Source organism: Chrysemys picta, chromosome 11, assembly GCF_011386835.1.
Source record: "Chrysemys picta bellii isolate R12L10 chromosome 11, ASM1138683v2, whole genome shotgun sequence".
NCBI lineage: Eukaryota > Metazoa > Chordata > Testudines > Emydidae > Chrysemys > Chrysemys picta.
Window position 1 is genome coordinate 13198855 of NC_088801.1, and position 15152 is coordinate 13214006.

The 15152-nt window shown below is 38.0% G+C and overlaps 1 protein-coding gene across 1 annotated transcript in view; it reads right to left on the reverse strand.

The window, feature by feature from the left end:
- Positions 1-15152, reverse strand: part of SNX4 (sorting nexin 4) — a 58421-nt gene that overhangs the window by 5164 nt on the left and 38105 nt on the right. The window contains exons 7-12 of the mRNA XM_005279832.4: positions 13021-13093; positions 10676-10737; positions 9141-9206; positions 3202-3291; positions 1938-2037; positions 576-721 (exon numbers count right to left, since the gene is read on the reverse strand). Of these exons, the coding sequence (XP_005279889.2) occupies positions 576-721; positions 1938-2037; positions 3202-3291; positions 9141-9206; positions 10676-10737; positions 13021-13093 (537 nt within the window). The remainder of the gene's footprint in view (positions 1-575; positions 722-1937; positions 2038-3201; positions 3292-9140; positions 9207-10675; positions 10738-13020; positions 13094-15152) is intronic.

A 15152-nucleotide genomic window follows, 5' to 3' on the forward strand; every position in this document is an offset into this window, starting at 1 on the left:
GGACTGGGAATGGCTGAGCCATTACAGACATTGAATCTGTCTCCCCTTGTTAGTATTCTCACACTTGTTATCTAACTGTCTGTCTGTACTAGGCTAGCTTGATTATCACTTCAAAAGTTTTTTTTCTCTTAATTAATTGGCCTCTCAGAGGTGGTAAGACAACTCCCACCTGTTTATGCTCTCTGTATGTGTGTATATATATCTCCTCAATATATGTTCCATTCTATATGCATCCGAAGAAGTGGGCTGTAGTCCACGAAAGCTTATGCTCTAATAAATTTGTTAGTCTCTAAGGTGCCACAAGTCCTCCTGTTCTTACATTCAAATAGCCACTACAAAGCTCAAATCCTTGTTTGCTTACAGCCCCCTGTTAAATATATTACCAGCTGAACATAAAACAAGGAGTCGGCCATTAAATGGGTCTCAGTAACTGGGAAAGCGATCAGCTCTTACATAAGCTATCCTCTCAGATCAGGAGCTGAGTGTACTGTAATTAATTTCATAACTTGCAAATGACAGGAATTTTTATAGACAGCTCGTAAACACCAAGGATATATTAAAAATTCCACCTTTACCTGCCCTCCACATTTTTAGATTTCAGTTGTTCTTCCCCTTCATGGATCTGTTCTTCTAGAACCTTTATCTTGCCTTCTCTTTGCTCAGGAGTTTCCTGACCAAACAGTTTGCTCGTCATTCCCTTTAGAGAAAATGTTCTCAGAGTCTAAAATCAAACAGAAAAATGCTCTAAATGCTTTGTTCCAGTCGAATGAGAATCAATATTTGGCTGGTGGCAGTCCGACACTGAAAAATGGACTACTGCTAGGTGGGTGCAAGAGGCATGATAGTTCAAATTAAAACCAACAGTTAAACAAACCGATATTAACTCCTATTTACTAAAAATTGTCAGTCTGAAACGTCACATGAAGTCTCTAACCTCTTCAAAAACTGCCGTCAAATTATTTCCATTGTTGTATGCAGTGTTGTAGCCGGGTTGGTCCCAGGACATTAGAGACACATGGTGGGTGAGGTAATATCTTTTATTGGACTAACTTCTGTTGGAGAGAGAGAGAGAGAGAGACCCTTTCAAGCTTACACAGAGCTCTTCTTCAAGTCTGGGAACGTACTCAAAGAAGAGCTCTGTGCAAGCACGAAAGCTTGTCTCTCTCTCACCAACAGAAGTTGGTCCAGTAAAAAGTATTACCGCACCCACTTTCTCTCTTCAAATACTTTGATAGAGTCTTATGGCCTGATCCACTGACCACTGGACTCAAGGGAATGACTCCCATTGACTTTAATGGACTTCATTCTGGGCCCATATTGAATGAATTTGTTTTCAGTCACCAATTTCTAATCTTCAAGTAATATTTCTTTTCATATTATATGAAAAAAACAGTAAAATAATTCTACATTAAGATATTAATAACTTTAGCAGTAATTGTTTACTCTGTTTATTCACCTTTCAGATTAAATGCAAATATTTGTTTTTAGATATTATCTAACTTCAGCCATTTTCCTGGGGGGGGGTGGGGGGGGGAAGACGGGGCCGGACACCTAACATTTCATAATGAGGATGGTAAGCTTTTAAAAGATACAACCAAGATTTTTTTCCCAGATGACCGTAACTAACCAGAAACTTTGGTCTTTGTAGTATTCTATTTCATCTCATTTGAAACACTTCAGATCACCTTACTTGCAAGCTTGTATTTGCTTGGTCTGAATAAAAAAAAAGCCCTGCACAAACTGTATAAATGACCATGAAAATAATTTACTGTAAACTACTAAAAGATCTACAGCTCATGTGATACTTGTCATCATAACCAGCTGTCCACATGTTATCTATCTGTTAAATGCCATTTGGATGTCACCCTAACTTGTTTAGCTCTCTAAAAAAAAATAAAATCCAAGTCTTGAAGAAGAAAACGGAAAAACAGACTCACTCCTGTTGCCAGTTCTTCACACTGTTGTTTCTTAGATGCCAAGTCCTGAGCAGCCATTTCCAAGTCGTACTGCATTAGTTCATGTTTCCTGCAAACGGCCCTGAAAACAATCAGTGAACGATTTGTCATGTAATATTTTGTCTTGCTACGTTTTTACCACCTTCTAAGCTTTAAAAAAACAAAAAAACAAAAAGTAAAAATGTTCTTTTTGGCATACGTCGTGTTCAGTTATTTATCTAGCCTGTATTTAATAGCCCTATAACAGTAAACATAACTCTAGAGCAAGCCTGCTAAATTACAGAATTTCTGGTGTGTTAGTGATTTTATACTTCAGTGACCCAAAGCATATTCTCCTGCTGTTCCTTTTTCCATAATCTCATACTAAGATTTTGTATGCCATATAAAACCATCCTCTATCTAAGGAAATCCTTCTAAAATGGTTTCATTCAACATGTTACAGTAAAAATTCCAATTGTAGGAAAGGGTTTACATGTCATTTTGGACATTGTGCCTGTGTGACAGGCAAAGATGCACATTAATCTTAGGAAAACGTCTTTCACTGTAACTTAACCCAGAGACTCCAAATTCCTTAGAGTGTATGAAAAAAAATTTTGTTTGTAAAAAGTGATATGGTACCTAAATTTATACAGTGCCTTTCATTCAGAAGGATCTCAATGTGCTTTGCAAACTTTACGAACAGATTTGCAAACACAAGCGTTGCCACTTAGTGAATGTGGCAACTGTAACTGTTCACAGCAAAAGCACACACTACTTTAGGGCAGGAAGGAGTACTAGAGGACGTTAGGGAGGCAGAATGTATCTGTCACAACCAGAAGTTATTTGGGAAACTTCAAAACTAGGCATGGGAATTTTTTTTAACAGCCGTAAGTGGTCAGAGACTCTTTTGTGTCTCATAATGGAAGATGGCACTTCCAGCAGAAGATTGTCCTGCAGCGGCATGCTGGGGCATTAATTCAAAGGGAGGAGCACAGCTTAATCAACATACAACATTACTTCCTAGAGCACCTGGATTTTGTCTGGAGGTTCTGCCATTGAATTACTAACCAGCTCAGCTATACTCAACTCTGATTGGCTTACTGGGCAATAAAAGATGCAAGGTATTTGCAGACTTCAGAACGTAACTGTGTAATGTTTTCTTCAAAAGTAAAAATTGTAAGGGATAGAGACAGAAATCTGCAGAGCATGTATCAAAATAAAGCAACAGAAGTACATGGGTTCTAATCTTTTATGTTAATATACTTACCGCAGAGCTTCTGCGTAGAAAAGATATTCTTTTAGCTGATCTGCATAATGTTCTTCCTCTTCCAATATGTCGTCAATAGAAGCTGCATACCTGGTAAAGTACAACCTTTGGTTAAACACAAAACCCCCTGATTTAGCTTCTTAAATTATATAAATCCTGTAAAAGCGAAAGAACCCTATTTCTTGGCGATAATCATAAGTTACCTTAAAAGTGCTCTTTACTGTTGGATTTAAAAGGTATATTTTAATGCCGAAGAGACTAATATAAACACTCCTGAAGGTCTGTTTCTTAAGTTATTACTACAATGAAGTGATAAATCTTACACTAGTCAAACGTTTTCTGCTGAAGAGGAGGCTGTTTTTATTGCAAGAAAAGGAAAAAAAACAACTGGCTAAAGTAATTTATTCCTTTTCTTTAGTGATTTTCAACAGACAGCAGCAAAGTGAAAAATATTCATAACAAATTTCAGAAGGAGAATGGCATCTTTAAGGTTTGGTGAAGTGAACTTGATGCCTTCTAAAATGCTAGAGGAGACATTTAAGAGGCGGTTTTCACTCGACCCTCAGTCAATGGTGCTGGAAACAATGGCATTTGAGAGTCCTAAGCACTTTGCAGAATCAAGCCTTTTAGTTCCTTAAGTAGCAAGTTCAACAACTTGTCCTTCACAAATAAGAATGTCAATTCAGACTAGCAGCTATATACGCAAGTCTTTGAGGAGCATATTTTCCAAAGTACTCAGTGTTGACCTAACTGTGCCTACTGTAGTCATTGGGAGTTTTACCACTGCGCCCATTTACTTCAATAGAGCAGAGTTAGGTTGATGCTGAGATATTTTGAAAAATCCCACCCCCTACTGTGCGTGGCAGAAAGTGACTTTTTAAATTTACAATCACTTAAAAAGGTAAGAAATGTTGTCCGACAGCTTTCAACGGGCTCCCATTGTTTGAAAAAGGTTCGCGTTTTCAAGCATGCTTAGGGACAAAAGTATCTCTGCAAAATGGTTACTGCACGTATCTTCTCGTGTACGTTTTGAGTTATATCTGGTTAGCCTACTAACAGAAATAAGCTTTTACTATTGTTAGCAACACAGAGCCAATGCAGCTGGGATGAATGAGCTGTGTTATATTTCACCTCCCATAGCATCAACAAAACCAACTAAGTTTGAATTCTAGAGTCTTTGTTGCAAAGCCTAAAGCAGAAAGTATAAAAACCCACCAAAATGACAACAAAATATGGAAGTAACAAAACTGTGCCAATCACCACCACATTCTTTGTTTTCATGTTATTCCTTGCATCCAACACTTCATCTGTGTCTTTCCCATTGTAACATCTCGGGCAGTCTCCTCTCCTATCTTTGTGAAGTGAGCAGCACAAAAGGGACCTCTGGGCACTTACCACCGGGTAAGGCATCTTCATACACCAAGCACTATCCGTGCCTGGTTTTCTTCCTAAATCATGGGACTTTGAGGAACAGTATGATATGCTGGCATATGTAAATGAGAGCCTGTTCTCAGCAGGGAGGCTCTCCAGTAACTAGGATCTAGGGAAGGACTGATGGTGGCTCCCAAGCTGAAAGGGAGCTGGGAGTGTGATTTGGAAGAGAGCTGGGAGTTCCTCTATTGAGATTCTTGTAGGAAACAACTGTGGCTGTTACGCTGTCCCTTGACAGGACGGACCTAAGGATCCTGAGGGGCGATATAGACAGAAGTTGGCAAGCAAATCAGGGGGCCTACTGGAAGATGATGTGGGCCCTTAAAGCTGAAAAGTGAAAGTCAGTCATGTTCGGGAGATCTATTTGTAGTTTCTAGTTGGGGGACTGTGGAATCCTGAGGAGAAGACATGGATTGGACAGAGGGGTTCCTATACAAGAGCTGGAATATAGAATCAAAAAAATGTAGGGCTGGAAGAGGTCAGCTAGTCCAGCCCCGTGCCCTGAGGCAGTAAACCTAGACCATCCCTGACAGATGTTTGTCCAACCTGTTCTTAAAAATTTCCAATGACGGGGATTCTACAACCTCCCTTGGAAGCCTACTCCAGAGCGTAACTATCCTTATTGTTAGAATTTTTTTCCTAATAGCTAACCTGAATCTCCCTTGCTCAGATCAAGCTCTTTACTACTTGTCCTACCTTCAGTGGACATGGGGAAAAATTGATCATAGACCTCTTTATAACAGTCCTTAACATATTTGAAGATTGTTATCACATCCCTCCTCAGTCTTCTTTTCTCATGACTAACTATGGCCAGATTTGTAAGCTTTCTGCATAGGTTAGTTTTTTCCAAACCTTTTATCATTTTTGTTGCTCTCCTCTGAACTCTCTCCAGTTTGTCCACAACTGCCTCCTGTGTCTTACATGCAACACTGCTGCACTTATATGCAACTTACATGCAACACCCCAGAATGTTATTAGCCTTTTTTGCAATTGCATCATATGTTGGTTCACATTCAATTTGTGATCCACTGTAACCCCCAGATCCTTTTGTGCAGTACTAGTCCTTTTGTGTCTAGCCAGTTAGTCCCCATTTTGTAGTTGTATATTTGACTTTTCCCATCCTAACTGTAGTACTTTGCACTTGTTTTTATTGAATTTGATTGTCTTGATCTCTGACCAATACAATATATCATTTGTATATTAATAAACCAGAGCCTAGGAGTGAGATTTTGTTCTGGACTGTGACTGTTGTGTGCATGATGCTATAGAAGGGGAGAACTGAGGTACTGCACATCCAAGAAGGGTCCAGGCAAGGTGACCTTGTGACAGAAGTCTGATCACGTGTTAACAGCTTGCTTTTCAAAGGACGTAGGAAGGATACAGGGATAAATTAAATAAAAGTAAAACACCACCACACTGGGAGCTGGTGCAGGAAACACGTCTCAATGCTATCTTTAATTACTGTCTGGTGCTCAAGATACATGGCTTTTTTATGTGGCCATGTTTTTTCCTGAATTTAAAGCCCACCAATAATGTACAGCCAAGGAGGTGAGAGAAGGCTCTGGGCTTGAACCCCAAGCTTGTTGAGAAGGTGCTGTCTTTGAGCTTGAAGGGGTATGGCTGATTTCCTGCATAATCATCTATAAAAGGGCAATGGCATCTGCCCAGTTTTGTGAGAGAGGAGAATTAGCATTGTGTCGGTACCAAGACTTGAATTTAAGGCTCTGTGGGTTTTGTTTTTTTTAAAGTTCCTAAAACAAAAGAGTTGGGATTTTTTAGGGCTACAGATGGACTGTACTTCAGTTGCAGCCAAGTTTTTCAAGGGAGGATTTATGACTGAATGCTAGGAGTTGTTCTGCCCAACTCCCACCTAAACATACCCCAGAGCAGAATTTATACAAAAACTTAAATCATGATTTGACAAAGTAGTAGGTCAGCAGAAGCTGCACTTCTGACTATTTGAACCCAATTTTGTGCACTTTAGGCCAAAACAGGTTAAACAAACCATGGAAATCCCCAAAGAGAAAGGGAAATGCACAGCAGTGAACACGCTTCTACAAACAGGGAAATAAATGTTTCGGAGCTAAAACTTTCCAACATACTAGATTCACCTCATAGTCAATGGGAGTTGTGCAGCTAACCTGCTCTTGTTATACTTTAAACAAACTAGTTTAGGTTGTCAGTTGATTATGGAGCAGCAATGCCAGAAAGGATGGAGTCAAGTTTCTAAATTTGGGGTGGGGTGAGGGGAATGTCATTCATTTTTATCAAGGGATAAAAAAAAATAATAATAATGGATGACACCATGAAAAGTCACACACATACAGACACTCCCCCCATACTACACAACTATGTGGCTTCTTAAATAATAATGAGTTAAATAAACGGGACAGAAACATTTGACTAACCATCAAAAATCCTAGTAAAAATGAAGCTGGTATAAGCGGGATAAGTGCAGAATAGCTTTAAATGTATTGTAGGAACAGGTTTAGATATTTATAATGTATACTTCCTGCTCAGAAACCATACTCCTTGTGCAGTGCTCCATACTACTTCCCATAATATTAGCTTTGGAGGGGAGGGGGAGTGGGGGAAGAAGAACTGTACTGCTCAATTATTTTTCCAGTTGATCCTGGAGGTGGGGGGGGGGGGGAACCAACCTTCTGAGAGTCATACAATGAGTCCCTGAACAGGGATTTCCCTACACCCACCATGAACTCCCCCATTCTCTCTTGCCCTCCCCATCACCCCCATGGTCAACTAGTGACATGCAGTGTTGCCAATTTAGTCGCTTTCCAATCCCCCCTGTAAATTCTATTACCATGTCTAATTTCAATTCCGGGGAAGACTGTCTCTGAACCTCATAACTGCTGTCTCCAGTAAGAAATGAGCTAGAGAGGCCACTTCTGGGATCACCTGTTTGTTAGAGCAGAGAGAAAAACTATGCCATCGGAGATTGCCTTTGATGGTCATTCATTAAAGCATGGACTAATATAGGTTACCCTGGGAACTCTCCACCACCATCACTCTGGGTCTTCAACACGAACAATGTAAAGGGCAGAAGTCTTAGGGGTGTTAAGTCTTACAACTCCCTTGTGCCTCTAACTGCTGTTTTATGGTAAAGTGGAGCAGGTATAAACTGGAGGGGGTATAATCTCTTGAATGAGGTATTTGTTCTATTTGCTTTACTTTAATTTGATTAAAATATCTTCTCAACATTCTGACAGCACAGCATGGTGCATGTTGATGTATCACAAAAGAGAAGCTAGGCAGGTTCAAGTAAGTTTTCATTTATCTGCAGTACTTGTTCACGCAACTGAAAATAAATTGATTTCTACGGGACTGTTCAAATTTTGCAGTATTGTAATAAATATTTAACACTGCACTCCATTTCCTTATTCTTTCTATGCCCTTTTATTTGGAGTTATTTCTTGTAATGGGATTTCAGCTGTATAATAAAACTATTTTAACATTAACCATAAAACTGTTTTAAAACATAGAAATAAATGCTTCTATGTTTCATGCCTAAATACTCATATTATTTAAGGATGTGATAAAATTCTCACTTTTTAAACCAAGTTTTTATTTTGAGAATTCACTGTTAAACGAGTTTCTCCATAAAATTCTATTTGGCAGCAGGAATCTGGAAATTTATATCCCTTACTAAAACTGGACAAGGGCATCAATTTACAATACAGATGTAAATTGGCATCATAAAATAGTACTACTGACAACCTTAACGTTTTCTCAAGATTCACTTTTAAAATAAGATTATCTTTTCCAATTAAAACTATTTTATGTTTCATAGTTCCACTTGCAAAGCCACAGAACTCCTGAATGGGTTAAACAACTACTCTACCAGTGATTATGATTTTGTCAAGTGGAAGGAACCAGAGATACACTGAATAAAAATTTCTCTACTATGTTTATTATTATTACATAGAAAGCAAAACTAGGCAAAACTAAAAGAATTCCCTGTTGCTGTAGTACAACCACCATTTATTTCAGGATGGGACTTGAAATTATTTTGGAATCCACTAAATAAGTGTTGGGTGCTGAACCGTTTAAAAAAAAAAAAGGGGGGGGGGGGTTACTTAAACTTTTTGTTAAATACAAATTAGTGTACCATCTACCGCATGGTGCAAAGCATTCCTGCCAAAAACAAATGGCTCTCATCAGGTCTGCAGTACATTACAGTTTAATTCCACTAGTTTCTGGCATAGCAGCTTAAAAGAAAAGCTGGAAGAATTCCAAACACCTCTATAGTTTCAAAATAATAATAAAAAGTAACCCCTCTGACTCCCCCGAGGCCCTTTGAGCTACTTAATACAGTACATGGACTCTAAAAACAGCCCACATCCAAAAGTCACTGAAATGTTGTGTACCCAATAGTAATATACCTCTCCCTCCAAAGTTTTCTCAGTACATTTCTTATAGAAATCCCTGCCCCCCTTAATATACGTGCATCTGGCATACATCAAATTATCAGATATTCACTCAGTACTTACACATCCATGTGATGGCCAGCACTCTGCAGCCCATCCCCCATCTCCTTTTCTATTGCACTCCATTCACTAGAGAAAAAAGCAAATCCAATGAGAAACAACATCACACATGAAGTTAAGGAAAGTTAATAAGCTGCATCCTGTATATAGTTTCTTTCCAGGTGACATCTGAATGGAAATTGCCTCAAAAGTTGTACCTAGCCAAACTGCTTTTCTACCTCTAAGCAGCAGCACTGAACACAATTTAATAGTGAGACAGTTTTAAAGCATTCTGGCCAGGAATTGTCCAGCTATACATACATACATACATACATACATACACACTTCTTGTTTTTTTAGTTCCAGTTCAACAGGCAGGCATGAAAAGAACCTTGTTTAAATAGTTAAAGAAATTAAGAGAAATACTTTCTAACAGAACAGAATTGCAACATAAGGTTCATTCCTTTGTGTTGACACTTTTAGCGCTATTATCTGCAATACAAATGGTCTGTAAAGCTATACTACCGATTCTCAATACAGGAATGCTGATTTTTTTAAACTAATAAGAGAATAGCCATATATATATATATATATATAGATTTAATATATATGATTAAATCTAGTCAGTTTATGGATAACACAGCCACCAAAACTGGAGTGGAGATGGCAAGCACTTAGCCACAGGTAAATCACAGTCATGTGTTAATCTCATTATCTCTTAACTCTGCATGTTATTTGGTTTTATCAATTATCCTAAACCTGCGTCCCCCACCTCTTAAATATAGAATGTACTTTTAGTTATCCTCCTCTTTGTGTAATTTCTGTCTAGTATTTATGGTTCTATACTTTAACAGAGTAGATATTTTTTAATTGTATATAATGTTGACATTTGTTTATCCTTGTGTTATTACAAAAATGCACCTAATTTAATTTTAAACCCCCATCCAGAAAGACATCTGCAATCCATTAACCTGGTGAATTAAATTTAGCACTTGTACAGATTGTATAAGCAGGAGGTTCCCCTTAACCAGAAGTTAGATTCTTTAATTCTCCAGCGAGATGGAAAACTTGGAGCATGCAACTCAGGCACATAAATCAAAAACTATTGGTTAATTCAACTTCTAAAAAGTGTACTAGAATATACCTGAGATATTGTTGATTTTTTAAATGTATTAAAAGGATCGCGATACCTTTCAGCACTAGACACAACGTAACAATTTATTAACTATATAAAATAAATTAATAGGAAGCATTCTGAGGAACAAACAAACAGAAAGAGACAAAAATCATGAAGTTATATAAAAAAAAAACCCTAAAAACTTCATCCAGTTGAAACTAAAAAGTTCAGCAAAGGTAGAGAGATCTGTGTCAAATACAGCATCTTGTCAATGTCTTAGTACTGAGCAGTGACACTTTCCAATGCACATATTTAGTAAAACAAAATATATCAAAGTTTATATTTCAAAAATAAGGATAAATAAGCTTCATCCATTACTTGCAAACTATCTAAGCTTCAGAAAACTAGATTATGTATTTTAAAAACCTGTTCTAATTCTTACCTGAACACTCTCCCATAATTCCCATGCACTTTGTATACACCATAGAGACGGTCTGCCACTCTCTAAAACAAACATTTGTAAGAGTTATTTTTTTGGACAAGCCCATTTCTTTTATATGCAATTTACTAGCTTCTTGTAAAACATGCATATCTTAAGCAAAGACTAACATTTACAGACTAACCCTTCAGGTTTACAGCTGTAATATCTCAACAGCAGTATAAGAGATGAAAATGTTATTTTATAAAGGCTAAAGCATAGCTCTGACTTGTCTTTTAAGACCAAAAGTATAACTTTTTTTTTTTAAATCAATGGCTACAAACTATACTGAAAATCACATTTAGACCATTCTATGTATGAGAAGCTACAGAAATGCATCAGACTGTCTATACATCCAGTCAATCAGTCACTCTAGTAAGATCACCAACAACCGAGTTAATGTGAGGTGCAATTCATTTCACCTGTATAACGCCTATGTAAGTGGACATCACACAGGGGGATGTGTATGTGTGTCACGGGGTTGGGGTAAGAGGGTGTATATGAAAACCAGAAGACAAAAATCTACGCTTCAGTTCAGAGTTGTGGTTAAGCCTCTTCCCATCTTTCACCCTGCATGGCCACTTCCCCCATGCAGTCCTAACAAAGGCCTTAAAAGTGAACTGCAAAGGAAAGCTGGGTGGGTTCAGAAAAAAGAAACTTCAAAGCTTTTCCATACAGGATGAAGAATCTGAAAAGGCACAAGCTTATTCTTTCTTTGAAATACAATACTACAAAGAATGGGAAAGAAAGAGTCAACTCATCACAACACTTGCTGCTAAAGCTAGAAATCAATTCATGCGTTCGGAGAATCAGAAACCTGCACATGCTACACTGTTGGTAACTATACAGTTATTGATTTCCCCCTCTACATTACACTGAACTCCGAAGCACAACTTATTTTCGTCCTTCACAATTATTAAAGCACTGTTTGATACGTCAGTGAGTTAAACAGAAGCTTTATAAAAGCCATAATTATTCATGTGTCAAAGAGGTAAAAAGGAAATAAGTTAGAACACTGTCACGCAGCTCATACACACATGTACTGGCAGGAAGGCAAGTTACTGGAATACAAGCAATTAATCCTCTAACATGCCTCCACTCGACAGGGCAATCAATTACAATCCTCCCCTACAGCACACTTTTGCCAAAAAGTAAACCCCTGTTGAACACACTAAGAACTAATATCGTGCTCCCTGTTACCAGGGTTGTAATTTCCTATTTCCTTCTCTGTTTTGTATTTTTTAAAGCTTGTGTTTTCAAGCCATAGTAGACAGCCATCCTGATTCCATGACAGTCTGTTCTAATCATTCTAAAGGACATTATTCATTATAGACTAGTCTTTAAGATGAAAACTGTTGTGGGGAACTCGTGAATTCACATCACAAGCTCTAAAAAACACAATATTATATGTCTCCGTTCCAGAAAACCTCATGCCGTTCTAACTCCTTTTTGCCACATGAGAGAAAGGCAGAATCCTGCTAACTGTACAGTGGGGATCCAACATTTTCTAGTTGATGTGGGCTTCTGGCCCCCTTCTTTCTTCCTCCAGTAGCAACACCTATGAAGGAGAAGTAGTAATGCTATTCTGCTCTTCTCCCTTTCCTCTGAAGTGTAATTGAAGATGTGCATCTTACTCTCTGGTAACAGTCTACTTTGCACTTTTCACTATTTCTATGAAATATGCAATGTTATGCTGCAGATTTTGATGGAACGTGCAACAAACTGGGGTCTAAAAACACTCCAAATCACTACAGGTCTTGTCTAGTACTTTGGACATGATACTGATGCATCAACTTTGAGTCCCAAGGTTCTATTGTCCCAGCTAAGTACCAACCATCCCTCCTCCCAATTCCCCAAGTGACTTTCATGGGGTTTTAAATTGCCAATATGATGAGAAGGTACTACATGTAAAGTATTCTACAAGACAGAATAAAGCAATGAGCCAAACAACAGCATTATGAATGTTTGTGGAAGCATTTGTTTAACTAGAAATCTGTGGTGTAAGAATGGTCTTTTTCCAGTGACTATCAAAAGATGAATAATTCAGACTGGGGAACAATATTGGAGATAAACATTTCACACTGCTTTACTCCAAGCACATTTAGAATTCCTTCCCCCCAAAGTGTATGGTTATAAAATAATTTCTCGCGCTCCCTTCCCCCGCCTCCCCAAAAAACAAACCAACTGGACAGTACAACAAACCAATTTCAAGTGAAGAATACATACATCAGTTTTCTATTGATAAAGAAGAAATGCTGTCTTATAAATATATTCTACTATTTGTCGGGACACATATGGGAAATACTTACAGCTCTGACTCGCAGAAGGTGTGATATGACAGACTGCAGTTCATCGCTGTAGTGTTTTAGCTCAGTAAATCTCCTAGGAACAGGAAACAGATAGTACATCATTAGCTATCACAAAAGCAAGCTTTCACAAAATGTAAGACAGAGCCACAACACAAGAGCTGGCGACACCGAGCTTGACTTATGTTAAAGTGGAATTAGCTGTGGATTCCTAGCAAATGACAACAGAATCAAACTCCTTTTTATCCAATAATTACACACATGCAAAACTACTGTACTTTTATACAACAACAGTAAAGGTTCAGATCAATTTATATGCCATAAATTTAAAAAATAAATATAAACAGCAGACATTTTTTCTGAAAGACTGCTCTATCTGGTTTTTTTAAGAGCACTTATGAAGTGGAATGTTATTTGATAGATATGATCTAAAGAGCAGGAAGAAACTTTTCATTTAAAATCCCATTTGATGGGTTTTATGCTTACTAAAGAAAAACTGTTTAAATTCTTTTGAAGTTGATAAAATATTACCTGTACTTACAATGTGTCTTTTATGCAAGAATCTCAAAGAACTCTAAAAAAAACATTAAATTAGCCTCAGAATACACCTAGGTGATGTGTAAAATGGATATAATGTCCATGGCTAAGCTGAACCCCAGAGCAGGTTGCTGACTTGCGAAAAGCCTCAAGAGGGGGTTATTTACTCCTGTGCAGATGATCAGTACAAGAGCTAGACACCATTTAAGACCAACTTAAACCCTATTTTGAAGCCTTAGCTCGTGCAGAGGCGTGCGTTTTATCCAGAGTGAAAGTAAAGAATAGGAACTAGAGAACAGACTAACGACTGAATGATGATCCCTCAATTATTGTAGTGAAAAAAAATCCAGGCCAAGATTTTAAAAATAAACAAACAAACAGATGCCTAAAGTTAGGCTTCTAAATTCTTAGTCAGTCACCTATATATAAGTGGTCTGATTTCAGAAATGCTTAGAACCCAGCAGGTCGCACTAAAAAACAAAACAAAAACAGGCCACTTATTTAGGTGGCTAATTATGAATTTAAGAACCAAATTTCAGCACCCATTTAAAAAAAAATGTATCTTTGCTTACACCACATGTTTCTAATATTTAGGAAATTGCTTCTCATAACATCCCATGACAGAAAAGGCCCTTTATATGATTTCTATGCCTAAAGAGAGTTTTCCACAAAAACGTGTGGCATATTAGGGTTAAAGTGTACAGTTTCTTTCAAAACATTTAAAGACCAGCAGAGAAATTATAGCGGGAAACACAAATATAGCCGTTGATCTACATGATGGGGTTTAGAGGGCAATCCTTTTAGCTTACATTTTATAAAATATATGCCAGGACAGTGTGTTGGACAGCTTCAGACATGAATGGTGAAGATATCTCAAGTAAATCAAGTACATAAGAACGGCCACACTGGATCAGACCAAAGGTCCATCTAGCCCAGTATCCTGTCTTCTGACAGTGGCCAATGCCAGGTGCCCCAGAGGGAATGAACAGAACAGGTAGTCATCCCAGCTTCTGGCAAACAGAAGCTAGGGACACCATCCCTGCCCATCCTGGGTAACAGCCATTGATGGACCTATCCTACATGAATTTATCTCGTTCTTTTTTGAACCCTGTTATAGTCTTGGCCTTCACAATATCCTCTGGCAAGGAGTTCCACAGGTTGACTGTGCGTTGTGTGAAGAAAGACTTTTTTGTTTGTTTTAAACCTGCTCCCAATTTAATTTGGTGACCCCTAGTTCTTGTGTTATGAGAAGGAGTAAATAACACTTCCTTATTTACTTTCTCCACACCAGTCATGATTTTATAGACCTCAATCATACCCCTTAGTCTTCTCCTTTCCAAGCCAAAGAGTACCAGTCTTATTAATCTCTCCTCAGACGGAAGCCGTTCCATACCCCTAATCATTTTTGTTGCCCTTTTCTGAATTTTTTCCAATTCCAATATATCTTTTTTGAGATGGGACGACCACACCTGCACACAGTATTCAAGATGTGTGCGTACCATGGATTGATATAGAGGCAATATGATATTTTCTTATTATCTATCCCTTTCTTAATGATGTGCAACATTCTGTTTGCTTTTTTGACGGTCCTTGCACAC